The 21,153-nt window shown below is 32.2% G+C and overlaps 1 protein-coding gene across 2 annotated transcripts; it reads right to left on the bottom strand.

Moving 5' to 3' along the window:
* Nucleotides 1-2,958: 2,958 nt before the first annotated feature.
* LOC124361772 lies at nucleotides 2,959-16,987 on the bottom strand. Of its 2 annotated transcripts, none has more exons than XM_046815738.1 (3): nucleotides 16,704-16,987; nucleotides 14,788-15,089; nucleotides 2,959-9,019 (listed from the first exon to the last, which is right to left on the bottom strand). In XM_046815738.1, exons 1-3 carry the CDS (start codon nucleotides 16,816-16,818, stop codon nucleotides 8,777-8,779), a joined length of 660 nt encoding a protein of 219 aa, XP_046671694.1. In that variant the 5' UTR covers nucleotides 16,819-16,987; the 3' UTR covers nucleotides 2,959-8,776. The 2 variants fall into 2 exon arrangements, with proteins under 2 accessions (XP_046671694.1, XP_046671696.1); XM_046815740.1 differs by having other exon boundaries at nucleotides 14,788-15,086; nucleotides 16,704-16,982.
* Nucleotides 16,988-21,153: the final 4,166 nt, after the last annotated feature.

The raw sequence follows: 21,153 nt of genomic DNA on the forward strand, positions 1-21,153 counted from the left end.
CTTTACTATGAACGTTTTCTTTTGTTGTGATTTTGTCTCTATCAACAATAATTTGTTACGTTTATTTTTAAATTTTTATGCTATAATTTTCTGTCTAAAGTTGAAATCTTATCAGTTATTCAGGGATTCACCATTAGCATTGTTCTACAAGAGTACAGGAACATGTGAACAGTCAAAATTACAAAACATATTTTAGACCTCTACATGTTAAAAATTTCACATTAATGCACTCTTCAAATTTTTATGTAGGCCTTAGCCTATACTACTGTTGAGAATGTGGAGTGGATGTTCTTATAAGTTACAAATTATACCTTTAAAATTTCAATCAAGTCAAATAGTGTATTTTTTCCAACGTGAGATTTAATAAAATAGAGCTAATGTATTACTCATGTATTTTTGATAAATTTTAAAAACACTTATATGGGCTAAAGAAAAATTATATACATTATTACCCCCTCTTTTTTATTTTTAGAACGAACATTTTCTCAGTTGTACAAGGACAGAGACAATTGCCAGCTCGTCCATTCTTTGACAATAGATTTGGCAATGTTCTGTAACGATACCTAGCTTCAAGATTAGATTACATGCTGTGACTAAACAAGATAAAAATACATTGTTAATGTTCTATACCAACCTAAATAACTGTTATCAATTATTAAAGAGGTAAAAATTCATTTTATTTAACCTATTCGCCAAGTTAAGTTAAATAATTCTATAACTCTTATATTACTTTGTGGTTATTTTTATATTCAATGGGATGTTTTTCATTGACATTAACTGATTTTCAGATCTCACCGTTATATTTGCTCTAAAACTGACTTTACAATGAGAGTTATCTTGCGAATAAAGTACTGTTGTCTGTGTCTAAATTAATATTAAATTTACACTTGAAATATAGCTTAGATAACATTTTTTCAAAATAGCGTTAAAAGTTAAATACTATTTATTAACAATAATAATTTATTGTTTTTACCAATTATAAACAATATATAAGTGATTGTTGTTATGTCATATTTAATTTTAAATTCTAACAAACAGAATTAAAATGGAAAAATGTATTTTTCCATTGTAAATATGAAAGAGACGTAAAAATTAAGTTATTTAATGTATTACTATCTAAAGTTGTAAATTCATTTCTAAACAATAAAACTTTCTAACAACAAATATTTTGTATTTTATCAGCCATTCATTCTAATTGCCGTTTCTAATTCAAACCAAAACATTATGTCTAGTTTACAATGGAGAATATAATCAGAAGCATGGCTCTAGAGCTCCCAATAAACATGGAAACTCATACGGGCAGTCTCTGGATTGTTTCATTAATAATTAACACACTCATCTTGACAAATTTTAAAACGTCATTATTCCGATACCAGTTTTGATTGATTCAAATCGTCTTAAATCACATAACTTTTCAAGTAGTCAGTTTGAAATTAGTATGACAAACTAGCCTTTGTAAGTCTAGTTTTATTTGTTTTGCATTGTTTGCGCATATTTTAGAACACTATGAACATGCACAAAATAAATGAAACAATAGTTTTATATAGATAAGACTTCTTAAAATGTTTCCTGACTGAAAAACATTTGTTTAATTATTGTTTTTGGTCTTTTGAAATTGTAACAATACTTGAGAGCATTGATACTTCAGAGTGATGATTTAGTACTTTCTTGATTATTCAATCACCCTCACTAGACTACTAAAATTCCGATTGGTATTCAATACTGTCATGATCAATCATCCTTGCTAAATTGCAAAGTCTGCCATTGGTGTTTATTACTGTCTTGATTACTCAGGCGTCCTTGCTAAACTAGCAAAATCCACCATTCATGTTCAATACTGTCTTGATTATTCAATCATCCTCAAACTATAAAATCCCTCATTGGCTTCTCACAAAATATAAATTCATATTGGAATCTAATTATGTATTTATTATTAGTTACGTTGAATAAAGTCATTAGGTTTAGTTAGGAGTAACATACAATAAGAAATTCAATAAAACATTATTACTTAGATTGATTTTTTGGTTGAATTGTTTTGTAATTAAATTGCATTTATAATTAATGACAATCTCTAAGCTGGCTAATAAGAATCCATAACAGCCAAGGCATAGGACCAACAAATTTACCACAATTAAGGATATGAATTTTGTTATCAGTATTATCAGGTTAGGTATTGCAAAAAAGACCAAGCCTTAAATGTGTATATTGTAGTATTTTCGTTAAAACACAATTCATCCAATTAAGTATTAAGATATTTAAATTATTTGTATCATTTTATTTTGTATTAATTTGGATAATTTGATATTTAGGTAATAAAACCTATACATACTTATATGTACATAATTACATATACGTAAATTTGATCAAGAATTTGTTTTTATATTTTATTAAAAAAAAAAAAAGATAATTTACATGTGGGAGATCTATTATTTGTAATTACAATATTATAGTCTGCTACAAAGTAAAACATTATTACAGGAACTGAGAATCAAAATTTTGAAAAGTTGGAGACTAACTGATGAAAACACTGTAGCCAGTAGAGTGGGTTCAAATTCTAAAATGCATGATAGTAAGGGAGCAAATCAACTTAAAACCTTCATACATATCTGAAATGGAATAAAATACTCAGATCATGTTGCGTTGTGTTCTTTATATGTTAGCCTGTATTTAATGGTATTGCGTCATTGTCTTTTATTCTTACCCTAATGCTGAAGATTCATAGCTAGCAATCCCACAAAGTTGACACAAATACTCTTCAAAATAGCATTCCACTATTGCTAAATACACCACTGTTTGGTTTACAACCTATCAGCTTAATTTTCAATAGAAATGCCAGAAACTACGTCCTCCAGGTTCGTTAAATTCTGCAATAATCCACTTCTATTATTAGACATACAACTCCTAATTCTCTCCAGTTTATATGAGCTGGAACCAGGAATCAAAGGAAAAACTTTCTTTAAAAAAGTATTTTTATTAAAAATATTTTATCACTGCACTGAATTGTTCAAAATGAATTGCTAACAATAAATATACATGACTGAGCTTTTCTCTATATTAGCTAGTAATATGTGTCCTGAGCATTACAAATTTTCTCTGATTTAAACAAATGTATTTTATTTTGAATCAATGCTGACTATATGCATATTTGATTAACATGTGTCTCAAATGTCAAGAAGATGACAATTCTTCGACAATTCATATTATATATGTGCAATGCTAAATCACATTTAGTCTAAAACACTTACATTGGGATATCTTATGATGTAAAAATAGGTCAAACTGTACATTAGTACAGGTTGTACAAAGACAATGATGTAACAGTTAAATTTGGATAATCCTGGGACGAATAGCTGCTATCATTTAGTCTTTAAATACATTATTAAATTAGCAATGATATTTATATATATATATATATATATATATATATATATATATATAAAACTGGTCAGGAAATATTTTACATGAAAATAACTTAAGAATAAGTTATCACAAGTTACATTTCCTCCAAAAAAGAAATCTACACTCTTTTGACAGGAAGTCAATATAAATAACTTCTTTAACACTCGATATGTACTAAATATCCTCCAGAGTGTTAAGTGGTAGGAGATGATTCTAAGGTAAACTGCAGAAAAAAAAATGTAAATAGAAGTAAAAAAATCTCCTGCTCTTCACTAGATATTATGCAAGCTGTTTAACCCTACCAATTACAATATTTTATAAAGTAACTTGATTGCTATGAGTTAAATATGTTTGTACTCAACAAAAAAGAGTTTTTTTCTAAAAAATATAAAACTTAAAAATATAGAGAAATGTTATTAGACTACATTCGTCAATAATCTTATTTTAATCTTTTGGCAACATTGTACACATTTTCGATGTTCTGGAACGTCCTTGTTAAATTTATGCATTTGACTTTTTAAACCGACTTTCTACTTTTATTAATCCTGCATTTATTCACTTTATTTACAAATACTAATAAATAAACTAAAACCTCTTTATAGTGTAGATAAAGGAAATACATAAATATTATGTGAAACTGCAAGTAATCATTCAATGTATAGAAACACAATAAATATTTCAAACAACATACGAGTATTTTACACATTTTGCAGCAGTGTAGTGGTCATTTTAACTTAGCATTAAAATTTCTTGTTCACAAATTTTGACAGAATTTTTGTTTGGAATAGCAGTGGTACAACAGAAAAGAATAAAACAAAATAATATTCAATTCACTATAAACCAAACCAATTTAATAATAACCACTTTTTGCCAAATTCTTCAGGTATACACCACATAAATAGAACTAGCCTTCAAAGAGACAAAGCAATATACAGTATAACGATTGCAAATGTCCACAATCCAATTATCTATTCAAACCTTCTATCATCAGTACCAAACTTTAAACAAAGAACGTCTGATGATCAGTGACATCCCCAAAATAATAAAATAGACGTGGAGAAATGAGAAATGATTCTTCTTTTACTGTTACAGTACTATATTAGTTGTCACAGTCTATTCAATGGCTGGTTTACTGTTACAGTACTATATTAATTGTCACAGTCTATTCAATGGCTGGGCTAGGGATATATATAATTCACAATAACAAATTTTATAACCTAACAAATTGTAACCTATTCTATTTTATTATGTTGTTACTCACAGTTCCGTGAAGTATTGCTAAGTCTAATTTTGAAACTTAAGATTGACATAGTTACTATTATCTATACATCAATGAAGAAATCGCTTTGGAAATATCAATAGAAGTTAAAGCCAAACCATTTTTATTCTTGCTTCTTGCAGGATGAAGGTACAGTACAACCTCGTTTATCGAAGTTATTTAGGATCTCACATGATGCAGATTAACAAAAATCCAGATGAATCAGGAATGCAAAAAAAACACAATACATAACAGATAATAGGATTTTGGACATTTTTGCCATTGTTACATGTTACAAAATGTAAAACACAACATTTAGAGGATTGAAATCCTCTTCATAAGTTGGGAAGATATATATAGTACATTACAAAAGAAAAATTAAAGAAAGAAAATGGGTTAACATAAAGAAAATATGAAAAAAGGGCTAGTGGAAAAGTCTAAAATTGCTCAACATTACTGGTTTGAAAATCATCTCATGAAATGGCTTGAAGCCAACATAATACACAATGAGAATTTGTTTATACCTATTAACCTATTAAGGCTTCATACATTAAATTAACAGACCAACTGCTTAGTCATTTTTCAATTGAGGTTAGTCCACTGTGGGTACTAATATTTAAAATAAGTACTAACTACAAAACCTAAAAAGACTAACATTTAAAAAACCTCAACCAACAAAACTCATACACATGTCATATGATACGAGGGCTATCCAGAAAGTAGATTACATTTTTATATAAACAAAAAACAAAATACAAGGAAAAAAATTGCTTTATAACATTTGAAAGAGACACTAAAAATACTATTTTTCAACATAGTCAGTCACCATACAAATTTAGGTACTTTTCATAGCGGTGAACTAGTTTAGAAATTCCAGCGTCTGCCACATGAAACTTCAACCAGGTAGTCACACCCTCCTGCAGTTCCATGTTATTAAAGCGCTGCGTCGCAGGCCAGTTCTTCATTGCAGGAAACAGGTGGTAGTCGCTGGGAGCAAGGTCCACACTGTACGGCGGATGTGGAAACACCTCTCACTTAAAAGCTTCTAGGAATTCTCAAGTCCGATTTGCAGTACGGTACCCACCATCAGTAATCACATCATTCCTATAAACTTCACATAGTTAGCGATAAATCTTAATTGGTTTATTATGTTTAGCCAACAAAACCGTATTATCGACCGCACCTCACAACTTGCCGGATTTTAAAGTGCGTCACACATTTGAAACTGCTATTGTAAAACAACAGGGAGCAACAGTAACCTCTCACTAGCACGGCTGGATAGCCACTGAATGAAGAAATGCCCTGACATCAAAATGGCCGCAATTGTCCTGCCCCTAGCGGCAACAGAGCAAAACTTAATCTACTTTCCGGATAGCTCTCGTATATAGGGTCTATGACCAAAACATACCCTTCCCCCTCCCACCCACCTCCTTCCTTATTGTTTCAGATGTCACACTGTGAGGCCACAGAAAGTGCTGACACTGATTTTCTTGTTATTTCACGTCCGCCTGCACTGACGTGATGTGTGATAGTGGTCTTAACTTCTCTTGCTCGTGATTTGCATCCTGTGCAAAGACAAAGCCTGGATTATGTTTCTCCTGTCTGGACTCCAAGCAGTTTTCGATTGTGTTTGATCCTTTTTCTTTCTCTTCTTTTAATCCTTTCTTCCTTTTGTAATGTACTATCTTCCTACATGATGACAAATGTCCGAAATCCTATTATTGTTTCAAACCTTTCATCAATAACAAATTTTAAACAAAAATAATTACAGATGATAAGAAATTTATTTTTTTACAAAAACAACAATAATTACGATAACCTGGTTCTTTATTATCAGAAACGTTTTTACTGTCCTTTGTTACCGTTGAAGGACACACTGCAGATATAATTTCTACGTTAGTCATCGCATCAATGTTATTGTCGGTCTGAAACCAATTATTATTTACATCTTTCAAATTTACAATTAAAAACTTCTCCTAGGCCTACTTTTGTTATTATGTTTTACACATAATTCTGAACGTTAAACAAATGTTAACAGAAGTACAAATTATATTGGAAATTCAACAAATTAGACTTTTTCACTCAGTAGACACAATCCAGATAACTGAGGTCTGGATAAACGAGGTTTTACTGTAAATCCTGTTAAGCAAACAAAGTACAATTTTTCAACACTAATTAAATTTAGTGGAATATTTTTGACATCAAAACTAGGAGATGTGGTAAAATGTAAGTACGGTGAATGAAACTTACATTATTATTGTTTACACTTCATTTATAACATTTATTTGATTTCTTTCCAGACTTTTTTCCATTCTTAATGGGCCAAAAATTAATAAACATATTGTATTGGTTTTTATAGCCATATAAAAACAATAACCAACATTAAATTAACATGATGTTTCAAAATACTTAAAATTGTAAAAAAAAAAAATTCTAAAAATAGAATCTACTATGCAGTTCCACGAGTTAAAAACTTCTAAAGAACTCTTTGAGGTAATCTCAACTCTGATTGGTGTACATGGTCATAAACAGTGGCAGCATGCGACTTTATGGGTCTGAGTCATCACCAGAGAAAGATAGAAAAACAGTCCTGTAGAATGCATTTTCGCTTCTGATTGGTTCATGTAGTTGTATGCAAGTGGTGATGGAATGAGGCATACAGACAGTCTACTCTGAGCTGGAGAGTTGTCATAAGAGTGCCTTGCAGGCAAACACTCTTAAAAACCGTAAAAGTTAAAGGACTCAGATCTCCAGTGGGACACATATCCACAATTAAATTTTAAAAATCTGTGTGCAATATTGAGCTGAAATGTATTTCTCCAAAAGTAACAAAGGTAAATTAATCTTCAGCTGAAAATGTATTTTAAATGTGTAAATTGAACTTGATATATTAAATAAACAAACAAATTTGGTAAGATTTAATTATTATAAATCAAATTTCTCCACCATTCAAAGCTGAGATTAATTCTGAGGTGTTATAAAAAGTTACCTACAAAGAGCAGAGATTGAACGGACTCAAATATCGGGTCTACAACGCATTGCAATTAAAACAACCTTTGGTGTAAAGACTATTATTATTATAATTTAAACTGTGAGGTATTTTCCTTTTACCAAATAACATTGTACTAAATAAGAAATAGTAACATAAATATTTGAATACTGTAAAATATGTATACATCGTTTGCTGGCATTTATTACTGGATTGAAACATGAAATAATCATACTATTTTACTACTTATCTAGTTTTGTGAGATCATTTATTTGATATAAAACTAAAGCTATATTACTGTTTGAGATTTTTAAATATTTCACGGTTGCTATTAAAACATTTACACATAATTTTGTTAGTATGTGAACTAACACACTTTTCTATAGGTTGTTTCAAAATATTAATGAAAATAAGTTCATTATTTTGGAAAGTGATTGTTGATAACAAAATTAATTAATTAAATATTATCTAGATTTTGTTTTGCTATCTGTATTATAGTAAATTTATTTCATATACACATGTATTTCTTGTAGTAAACAAAAATATATTTGCACTATTTTAAGACTTGTACAAATTTCTAAACAGTCAGAGAAAATTAGATTAACGTTATAAAAAAAATGATTACAGACTACTTTTATCATTTAGTACGCACAAGCACAAAGTGTTTTATACCTCTAAAAATATATATTTTGGATTTAATAGTACCACTTTAATCTATATTTATTTAAAATAAAGTTCGTACGACAAGTGATTTGGGTATTTATTTTGGCAGTTTTTTTTTTAATTGATTGCACTGAAAGCAGGATTACAATTATTTTGAACTTCAAACATAGCACCAGTTAAATTCTATAGCACTTATACAAAACTGAATAACTTAATATGTTTTCATTAAGCTACAGGTACAGTGATATGGTTTGATAAAACTAATAATTTATTTAGCATCTGTGACAAGCCAACATTGAGATAGAGAGTGAAGATAAGGCAGGCAATTTTTAAGGGTTAGTCTTTACCCTTTATTTAGCGACAATATGATATTTATAGTTTATACATTCCTTTGTTGCACTAGAAAGTATTATAATAAATTTGACTTAACAAGTACATAATGCAATTAACAAGTAGGCCTAACTTATTTACAATAAGTATTTTAAAATACCAATTAATAAATCTGAAAAGACAAACACAAACATATACAAAGCAAAGTCCCTCAGTATGCTATACACAACACTAGTAACAAGTGTCAGCACTCTGATCTTCTGTGGTGAAATTCCACTCAGTAGGAGTAAACTTCCAAGAAATCTTGAACTTTCGGGAATGAACGATCCATACACACAAATTACTCCACATTTCATAACCAGGAATGCAATCACCATGCTCTGCAACACAACATTATGGATAAATGCTTAACCTATGTTAAAATACTTTAATTTAAATTAAACGCTTATATGGCGTATTTAACCATCAAACAAGGCTTTAACCCTGACAAAATTGATATCTGTGTGTCCCCAATGAACTAAACTATTCCAAAAAGATATTTAAATTTCTTACACATTTCAACATATGGCTTTAGCGACTTATAAAGTAGTCACATAGTTATCACCAGCCGTAAAGTTGTGAGAAGGGTAAAAAAAACTACCTATATTTCCAAACATCATACCGAAAGAAATTCTTATTTTTAACAAACATTTCTTTAGGCATGTAAAAAATTGGTTGCCTAGCAGCTTTTCTCTATAAGGTCAAGCGACTCAAATCTGGTTGTTTTTATTTTACCAAATTAAAACTTTTTGGATACATTGTTTAATCCTTTTACTGCCGGCCATTTTTTTATCGTACCAGTCAAAATTGCCAAGGGGGAAAATCGCTGTTGTGCATTCATTTACAAAAAATGCTGTATCTTTTTTATTTTTCATTAGATTTGCATGAATTTTTACTTTATTTACTCATATTTAAATGCTGTTTTTTAAATAATAAAAAGAAATTTTAATTTGAAACAAACTCGTTATTTAATTTTAAAAATTATGTAAATAAAAAATAAATAAAAAAATAAAAATTGTGTTTGGCATCTGATAATTTATTTTTAAAATTATACTAAAATTTTGAGCATGATATCATTATAAACTAGAGCAATTGCTTAGAACATATACCAAATTTGAAGGTGCTACCTTGAAACATAGCTGCACTATGAGGATTTTCCCAAAACTGGTAGGCCTCCTCTAGGCCTACCAGTGGAAGTTGAAGGTAAACTTATCTGTGCCACATCCCCCTCACTATCTAATAACTCCTCATTATCTGATGGTAAGATAAAGTCAGGATCGTCATCAGTGTCATCCACATCACTTTGATTGTCATCAATAGCCCTAACACTAATATCAGAATCGTTCTCGGCATCTGAATCTGACAAATTCTGAAGGAAATTGTCACTCAGTTCGTCTTGCACTTGTACACCACCATCGATTAGACTGTTAATTATTGTTCCCTCACTCACAGGAGAGTTAGATAACTCTTTTACTCATTTTATCCTTGATCAACAAAAGTAACACTTCAAAAAACTTTCGATAACATTGTAAACAACAACAATGAACGAAAATTTCAGTAATCTAACCCGATCATCTGGTTTTGACAGCTGTCTAGGTAGTTCGTCAATTCTAGTCAAAGACGACGAAAATAGAAATCCAAAGTTCTTCAAATGGCTTTTTTCATTATCCTTTCCTCCTATACAACCAAAATACCGAATATTTCGGCATTTGAACATAACAGTAGCCACTAACAATAAAAAAAACAGACGTCCGACATATCGGACGTTGGCGTTTTCGGGGTTAAAAGGGTTAAAGGGGAAACCAATTTATTTTGAAACTAGAAGAAGTTAGTTTTCATTTAGCAGTTTTTTTTACTACCATTGATACTCTTTAAAAAAAAGGGGGGAGGCCAATCCCCTTTTAATCCTAATTCTGCCCGTTCTCATGGACCACTCACCTCCATGAAATTCTTTAACATGTTCTGTAACATGTATGTATTAACATGTTATGTTAATATAGTGTACATAGATCTGTGGTCTTGTAGATAATGCTACAAATTATATTAAAAGCCTATTTATGACTGGGCGGGCAGGCTGTGCGTGGGTTTGTGCAACTGGCTTCATTGGAAGGTGATGATGACAATGATGTCTATTTAAAGTTATCTTGTCTGGAGCTAGATTCATTCACGGAATGTGTTAAATTTTATAATAGTGGTGGCAACAGTTTAAACATTTTCCATTGTAACATAAGAAGTTTTTCCAAGAATTTTGATCAGTTAATTTTATATTTGAATAGCATATTTGAAAAATTAGATTTAATAGTTCTGTCGGAGTGTTGGTTGAGAGGGGGTGAGGAATGGGCGGGGATTCAAGGTTTTGAACTTTTAGCTACTGAGAAACAACGGAATCAAAATGACGGACTAATTATTTTAGTTAACGACCGATTATCAGTTACTACCACTCAGATAACATTAGGTGACGTTTACAGCCTCAGACTGGACTTTACCTTATTAAATAAACAATATAATATTCTTGCTGTGTATAGAACCTTTGATAGCGACTTGAACTTATTTATAGACGAACTAGAACACTTTTACGAAGACATAGAATGTTCCAAAACATGCATTTTTCTTGGTGACATAAATTTGGACTTATTAAGAACTACAGAACATAAGGACAGATATTTAAACTGCTTAGAGGGTGCTGGACTTAAGCAATGTATTGATAAACCTACTAGAGTAACTGACGACCGTGTTTCCTGCCTGGACCATATTTTTGTAAGACATTTTATCATGGATCATGTGAGAGCAGCTGTGGTCCACACTGACATTACCGATCACTACAGTACTGGCCTGACTATCTCGGTGTCACGAGACATTACTACCACTGACTCTGACAATACGCCTCGTTCTTACATCGACTACACTCTTCTCACCGACAGCCTGGCTCGTGTCGACTGGGCTCCCGTGTTGAGTTGCGCTGATGTTGACTCCTGTTCCGAGCTATTTATAAATATAGTTTGCAACACTATGTCTACAGCTAAAAGAGAAATCTCTAATAGAACCACCAGACTTAAAAAATTAAAACCCTGGATAACTTAGGCATTAATTAAATTGATTCAGCGCAGAGATAAACTTAGTAAATCTGTAAAAAAACAACCTTTTAATTTACAATTAAAAACCGATTATAGGAATCTCAGACATCAGCTCAGTAGCTCTATAAAGCGAGCAAAAAGAGATTATTATCGCGATAAAATCGATAGGTCAAAAAATAATCCCAAACTATTCTGGTCGGTAATAAATGAGCTAAGTGGAAAAATTAACAAGAATTCTTCCTTTCCTATAAAAAAACATTTGCCAGCGGTTTCTGATATTACTTCCGATGTAATACAGAAATCTGCAAACAGCTTTAATTCTTTTTTTGCAAACGTGGGGCAGGAGTTAGCGGATGCAATCGATTCGGGTGGGGTGCCGATTGTGAATGACGCTGACTATAGACTAGACTGTGAGTTTACCCTGAACACTGTGACTGAGGTGGACGTTGTACGTCACGTGAACGCACTGCGGGGGGGCTCTGCGCCCGGCTTTGATGGTGTCTCTGCTGATGTTCTCAAGGCAAATATTCAGTTCCTTATTAAACCCTTGTGCCATTTAATTAATCTTAGTATTTTATTGGGTGTCTTTCCTAATACTTTTAAAATGGCTAAAGAGTTTCCTTTATATAAATCAGATGAATTTACCAATAAAAGTAACTTTAGACCGATTTCCTTACTCAGTGTATTTTCCAAGATATTAGAGCGAATAATTAAAGAACAATTAGTATCCTATCTTAATCAAAACAATATCTTGAGTGGGTGTCAGTATGGGTTCAGAAGCGATAAAAATGTAAAGATGTCCTATTTGGTTTAAATAAAGAAATAAATGCTTCTATTTCAAGAGGTGATCACTCAATGCTTGCTTTTCTAGATCTTAAGAAAGCTTTTGACTCAGTAAAGAGAGACAAACTAATTAACAAATTAGAAGCTATTGGAGTTCGTGGAGGCCCCCTTGCGTGGTTCTCAAGCTACCTTAGTAATAGATTTCAATTTGTTTCTGTCTGCGGGGTGGCTAGTGATCCATTGTCAGTGGACTATGGAGTTGTTCAAGGAAGTACTCTCGGACCAATTTTATTCTTAATTTACATTAATAACATTTCGAAAATAAATTTAAACGGTAAACTTTTTTTATTTGCAGATGACTCTTCAATTTTTGTAAACGGTAATAACTGGTTAGAAGTGCAAAGGAAAGCTCAGAGTGACCTCATGACGTTAAAGAAATGGTTTGATCAAAACATATTAACGCTTAATATTTCAAAAACAAAATTCTTGCCAATATCTCTTCGCTCTATTTCTGACTACCATTTGAAAAATTTGACAATTCATAGCTGTGGAAATTTTATGAATGATTCATGTACATGCGAAAGCATAGATAAAACAATAGCTTACAAATATCTAGGAGTTATTTTTGATCATAGGATGACATGGTCATATCATGTAGATTACTTAGTTAAAAAATTACGCCGATTGATTTTTGCTTTCAGACAGCTGAGCGATGTCCTTGGTGCAAGTGAGATAAAGCTGGCGTACTACGCTTACATTCAGTCTATGCTATCATTTGGAAATATCGCTTGGGGGGGAGCTAGTAAAACAACTCTAAATAGCCTGTTTTTATGCCAGAAACAGTTGCTAAAACTTGCTTTTCACAAAAATCGTCGTTACCCTACTGACACCCTATTTCAAGAATTATCAATCCTTACAGTTCGTCAGTCATTTATAAAATCTCTCATGGTTCACATCTTCTCACACTTTCACTCTATCTTTTCAGAAATTCCCCATTCATATAACACCCGATATGCCCGTGACACAGGAATAGCCACTTTACAACTATATAGATCTTTCTCCACAACTAATTCGTATTACATATCAAATATACTATTCAGAAATATTTCTAGATTCTTTCACGCTTATAATTTCTTTAACGCACAATCCTTGTTAGTTTTTAAAAATCGTATCAATGAGTGGCTATTGCAATTAGGCATATCAGAGGCGGAGATCATTATCACTGCCGGGTACAGGGGACCTGACCCTTGACCATGACGTTGTTACTATTACTAACCGAACACACACACACATACACACACACACTCCCCTATCTCTCTCTCTCTCATCTCACTTCTCCATAAATTGATTATTTGAGTTTAGCAGCACATAACCATTTTTATTTTGTTTCCACCGCTTGATTAAAAACAGTCACTTACACAGTAAAATTCAAGTAGCAATAGACATATATCCCCCTTTATCTTTTTTACCTTATTTTTATTCTACTACTAACATTCCAGCGTTTTATTTAAATTTTATGTTGGCGGCTAGATGCAACTAGGCCTACGTACAGGCAGATTGCCCATGTAGGCTTTCCAGTATTGTTATTTTCATTGTGCTATTCGTTACATTTTTCTTACATTTCTTCTACATATATGAGCTGCTGTATATATAATAATAGCTATTTCATTTAAGAACCATTGTATATATGTTACATATAAACTGCTGGAATAAACGTTATTCATTCATTCATTCACCTGTGTGAGAATCTTAGAATAAGGAGGAGAGTCAAAACAGTACAAGGTGGACTGATAAAACGTGCAATGGTCTTTGGCAGGATTTGATTCGGTGCTGCCTTTAACTCAGGTCCAGTGTCCAATCTTGGATTGTGCATCTATCGGCTTTCCCATTTACCCCTAATAACCATAGGTACTATGACAATTTCATAAAAAAAAGGCTACATTTATTATTTTTAGCTTTTCAGTGCTACATTGACATATTTAGTGAAATGCCAAGATGATGAATCATTCACCATCATGTTTTAAGATCCTTTGTTTATATTTCTCTCAACTACGCAGCAGCTGTCAGCTCAGTCCAGTACTGCACATAATGATACATAACTATTTAGAATAATTATGCAAATATACATTTGCAACACAAAGTAATTAACAATATACTTTTAGCTAAATTTATTCCAACTGGAAAAGTAGTAAATCATGCTGTTTACATATATAAAATGTTAATATAATTGATCTTATAAATTAATAACTTACATCACCACATAGGTAGAGAACATCAAACTCTAAAAAGAGTCTAAATAGAACTGCCATGGATATGTAAAACATACTACTGGGTTGGTGAAGAGTTGTACTTTGTGAAGATACTTCTTCATCAACAGACATCTCCGAGAGACTCGGGTTTAACTGCTCTGAGTGTAAAATTCCTGCAGGTAAAGTATCACCTGCGGGGATTTGTGCTTGTGAAGGAAAGTATGAGCAATCCATTTTTCCATAGTTGACTTTGCCATTCAGAAGAACTTCAGAGGTAGCATTTTTTACTTCTCCGTCCTCATCTGCTGAAAAATTAAATTGTCATTTAAGATTCCAGTAGTACTGGGTTTAACCATACCCTACATAATGTACATGACATGTCTTACTTGAATGACAGATATCAATAAATAAACATTCAGGTGGTCACATATGAAGCATAGTTTGCTCCAGAATTGTCCATTTTGGGTTCACATGCCTTGTACATAAACGAATTACCACCTAATTTAACAAGCAACTCATCCTGTAGTAACATATTGCAAATTACCTAGTTAATGGTAAGGGTACAGCTGTTATTTCTAAAATTCTTAGCTTATAAGACAAACACTGTAGAAGAGTAGTGTGAGGCAAATCCAACTGTTCACAAACATTGACAAGGTATTAGTGGTAGAGGATTTACATTTTGAACACTACCCATGTCATAGAGGAATTTTGGATGTCTGAATGTTTTAGAGTTGCCAACCATAATTTAAATTATAGAGTGATGATGCCACTGGGTATTGCTCTACCTGAAAATATTGATTTATTCTCTTCGGCCGTGTCTTCTTTCAATAGGGAAATTAGAATGTATGTACCTGATTTGTCTATTTAATTCATTTGTTTCATTTAATTTATTGTAGGCTGTATAGCATAGTGCAGGTGATTTGCTGTATTGTAGGTAGATGTTCATTTACCTTTACTTCTTTATCAAAAAATTTGTTTTCTTTTGTTTTTCAATTTCCTTGTCAATGTATCTATAACAGTTATTTATTATATGTTATTTCTGTGTAAGCTAATAGTATACGGACTCAATACATTTTGCAATGATTATTATATGAAAATATTTGTTCACTGTACTTTTTGTATCTATGATTTTCAGTGTTATCTGTGCCCGATAACTTATCTGAGTGTTCTGTGGCAAAACAGCTTAGTACACAAACAACCATCCTATGCAGTAGCATTGACTGCCTTGTGGACAACGATGGCGTCCATTACTCACTCTACTGTGTGGTGTGTTAACTCTTATAGGCTACCATCAATTAGTTCTCAAAGATATTTATGTTTGAGTGTGCATTACATGAGCAGTTAAAATATAAGAATATTAATTTATTCTTTTTTAATTAGTCATAGTGTTTTTTCAGAGTGAGATTAAATGAGTTGTTTGTGTAATCATGTGTTATTTTCAAATCAAGAAAAGATTTTTTATGTGATCAGGTTATATTAAGTTGTTTCTAAGTATATTGTACATTTACCAATCTCAGATCACTTGAGTGCCTTTTTTTGCTTGTTTATTACTTTTTCTAAGAACTGTCTGATCATCATATCAAACTTTTATATATACACAACATAGATAGTTTTTATATAATGTAATTTGTTTTTTGTTTCTATAGTTTAGATAATCATAATTATGATTCTATTGTGGTGGTGGCCTCTTATTATACTGTAGCCCTATAATCTATTATAGGTAGCAGGAGCAACTCTATACAAATCTGGGTAACTTGTCTCACTACGTCCCACCAGACATTTCAAGGAATTTAGCCAAAATAAAAAATAGCTATCCTACCCAGCAAATAACAGGTAAACAGTTTCTACAACTTGGTTAACTCCAATTCTTATTCAGATTAGTTAAAAATTGTTTCTTATTCAAACAACGCATCACTAACCTAAACTTTCCTTGACTTCATTTCTTCCGGTAATTCGTCGCAACCTATTTTCTGAATTCTCAAGGATTTTTCTCCTTCTAGCTTCTCTCCGAGCCTGTAAAATATCTGCTGACATTTCTGAGATATCAAAATTATAGAAATCTGCACAACTTAAAATTGGCACCTCTTATTTATTTACATCCATAACCCACCATAATAACATCATAACCTCATCTACTCTTCAATCTCACTCTTTGCCCCTGCGCTGGTTGGTATACTCTATTTTTTCTGCTGCCTGTCTGTTCTGTACTGTCCCAATCTGTTTTTTCCTCTCTTCTTAATTTCTGTTTAACTTGTTCATAAGTTTGCAGATTTAATTTTAAATCATGAACTCTCGCTGTTCTACATCATTTCGGTTTTTTAAGTGGCTGGATTCTTTGTTCTTTGGTTGGTATAATACATTTAAGATCTCGGTATAGAGCCAAATGCTATTGTAAATGACCATTAATTATATTATACTCTTTGCAGCGTAACTATTTTGATATTATGTGTTTGATCATACGAAGAAGGAACATTTATTTAAGAAATTACCTAAGTACGATTCCTTTTTTATGTCCAATAACAAAGGACCCATCAAGCTACTGTGCAATTACCGTTTCTTTTTTTTCTTTTAATCTGGAAATCTTTAAAATAAGACCGTAACAAGTTCGCTGCAATTGCAGCATCCTCAGACAGATTTTAATCACTTACATTGTCAATATGTTTCGTGTTAGTGACAAATAACCGTTTGAAGATGCAGCAAAGCATGTCAATTCTATAAACACTTTCAAAGCTTCAAATGTAAAACATAGTAATGTTTAACAACTCTGGAGACTGGTATAACAAATTTCAATATATTAAGTCGATCACTTTTTATTATAGGCTTGTCAGAGTTGTCTTTTTTCGTTTCCTTTCATGAGGATCTTTTAAAAAAAGTCATCCTATGGGCTATTCCGTTAAAAAATTAAGAGGTGGATTTTACAATCTTCCACCATTGGCTGTACGATAACGACGTCACCACCTCTCACGATTATTGATGATCGCCATGTCATCACCCTTGATAATGTATAAAGAAGATAAGTCATCAAACTTTAATATGACTGTTTAACGTCTACAGTTGCAGTTTTACAAATTCAAGATTCATACTCATTATCTTCCTAAAGGCTGATTGTACTGTACAGAGGAACGCCCGCTGTTACATTAAAGGATTCGGCCATATAAGTAGGTAAATACATGTGTACGTATTATACCGTCTGGAGTTCTACAAAAAAAAAACAACATTTGCAGGAAATAAATTTTTGAAAAAGTTACCAGAAGAAATTAAAAAAGAGGACAATTGTAATATATTTAAGAAAAAGTTAAAAGGATTTTTGACAGGTTTAGCTTTGTACTCTACAGAGGAATTTGAAAAGGGTATTTTTTAATAATAACAATTGATTTTTAGATTTAGTTTTGGATGTAGTCTTTATTTTATATTATTGAAACTTGACACTATTCTAATGTAAGAAATGTACTATATGTTTTTGAATAAAGAATATTTGACTATTGACTATAAATATAAACATTTAACGAGCGCTTACGTTATCTGAGTTTAAATTTATATACTAACTCAAGCTAATATACTCAATATAATGTTTTTCAACAATCAATTTGGATTTGTTTTAAAGTGAGTCAACTGTTGGTGTGATGTTCACCCTTTAGGATAAGGTTGTTAATACTCTGAACAAAGGCAAATCTGCTTCATGTGTCCTGTATCTACGGATGGCATTTAATATGGTGTCCCATGATCTTGTGATATATAAACTTGTGAACATTGGGGTACGTGGTGCAGCAAAGAAATTGATTTCATCATATTTGAGGGAACGCCGACAAGTAGTTGAGATGTCTTTCGTTCATGGTTTCACATTAAAGCGTTGTTATTCTGATGTGCAAACAGAAAAGGCGGGACTCGGGAGTCCCCAAGGCTCCATTGTTGGACGTCTTTTGTTCATTTTATACATCAATGACATTACGGGTTGCGTTGCAGATGCCCATTTGTGTCTGTTTGCAGACTACACATAAATTATTTTAGACGATCAATGTCGTGAGGTCTTGGAGGTTAAAACGTGTGTGAAATCTAATATAATTGTCCAGTGGTTTAGAGAAACACACTTATTTTAATGCCATCGTATTATTCAATACCCTAACTGAATTTTTAATAATAGACTTAGATCTAGACAGTATTAAAAGGAAGCTTAAGGCATTATGTATTCTAGAACTAGAAAAATGTTTGTATTATGTACAGAATCATAGTTGAATTGAATTGAATCATAGTTTTATTTCCAAAAATATTTACAAGTGTGCAAATTTACTATTAAATTTATATTGTCTTGTTACTATACTAGTTGAATGTTTACATAACAACATTATACATAAAAATATTATACACATCAAATTTAAAGTGGCCTAGGAAATGAGCCTACATGGGCGGAAAAGCCTGTGCGTAGGCTCGAGTTGCTTCCCTGGAGATTTTGGACGAACTGAATCTGGTAATTAATTAATTATCATATTATAACATCAACACACGCATACACACACACACAATCCACATAATACGGTATTGAAATTTATCAGCGTAAATACTACAAATAGTTTAAAGGAAATATTAAAAGAGGAGAAAAGCAAAATTAAGGAGTGGTGTGTTTTAAGGATCGAAAAGTCTACCTGCAGAACAACCTAACACATTACTAGCAATTTCTTTACGAACTGTTATGAAATAAAACAAATAAATGTACAAAATAGGAAAAGTCCATCTAAAGGCATCAGTGCTGTTGAAGGGGCATCAAGAGGGGGAAGGCAGGGTCCAAAGTCAGGTCCTTCTGTAATCATCCGTGATAATTGCCTCGGCCTCCTCCGCACTGATAAGATACAGCCATTCATTCGAGCGTTTCTTACATGTAAGTATTGAAGGTGAGGTGAATATTTGGTTGTCTGGAAAGTATTTACAGATATTTCTATACACAGATGGGATATATAAAGAGAATTTGTAGCAGAGAAGGATTTACTGATCTGCATTGATGCGACTTCCAATATTCCGTGAGTATCGTGTGTTATGAGAATGTGAAGTTGTAGAGAAAATTGTAAAAAAATGTTTATTAATGTGAACAAGAAGTGTTTTAATGAAGATTTTTCGAATTGATAGAATGGCAGTTTTCTTGATATAAAGTGTCATTTGAGTATCTCCTAGATTTTTTGAAACCGGCTTTTAAGATTGCCTTCTGAACAGGACTGCGTCATGTACAGTGTTAGTTATTAACAAATTAAATATTATGTTTGAACGGTTATATTAACGCAAGCAAACGCATGTATTTATATTTCCATGAAGCAATGGCTATAAAGAATATTAATTTAACGTTGACTTTTAGGGATATGTTTTACTTTTCGCAAGAAGTGTAAGGTGGTGCCCGCACTGATGACCAAGGGCGTTTCCGTACTTTTCCGTCCTCAAATCAAATTTCAGATCGTCCAACATGATCTGACGTCGGGGAGGTTTTTTGTAAACCCTCAATTTTGTCAAAAAGAATAAACATCCCTTGAGATAATAATAACCAATAAAAAATAGGGATTGAGTGGCCTCCTTCTCACCAGCATAGCTTCCTTTTGGGAGGCATAAAACAAGAGCTGATCGTCATAATGGCATGTAATTGTCACACTAAGTCAAATGATGTCTGTTCGTCCTAATAATGTAGTTTTGCATAAAAAAATTCAAGAATGGTGGGCTCCGGATAATACCGAAGTACATCATCTTCTTTAAGAGCAAGTTTGTCCCGTTACGTTGATTGAAATGATTAGTCAAGGGCGAGTAACACTCTTCTCACGCACAATATACCTTTCATCAACATTTTTGATGTCAACTCGAGGATTTACTGTAACCATATATCCACATAATTATCTCTATGTATTTCTTTTAACCAGATTTTTTAGGGGTTTTCTTTGTCTTCGGAAACGAAAATGTTGACATAATGACTATAGCGGTAGTTATAATTTCACAGCAAGCCGGAGGCATTTTAACTAATAACCAATTAATAATTACAATGGTTAGTTCCCGTTCCCTAAACAGCGGTAACACACACATAATATGATGCGAGTTTCAATAGTACATTGATGTAAACAATCATGCGCTACATACTTATTGTGGTCTTGAACTGCCAAGTTAGCGCTGCGCGAGCTCTTCCATTACGTCCTCCCTCCTTTCCTCCCACTATCAGTCCTTCCCACCCTCCCTCCATACTCTCTCACTCCATATGCTTCTATTTTCATTGAAGTTCTGTTATAAACATCTACGTTATACTCCAGAAAGTTTGGACTGTCTTCAAAGCTATTCAGGAAAGAGCATGCCACCCTAAAAAATCTAATATATAATTCTTAGCAGATAAACATGTCGTATTGTTTT

The sequence above is a fragment of the Homalodisca vitripennis genome, chromosome 5, assembly GCF_021130785.1.
Source record: "Homalodisca vitripennis isolate AUS2020 chromosome 5, UT_GWSS_2.1, whole genome shotgun sequence".
NCBI classification, from domain to species: Eukaryota; Metazoa; Arthropoda; class Insecta; order Hemiptera; family Cicadellidae; genus Homalodisca; species Homalodisca vitripennis.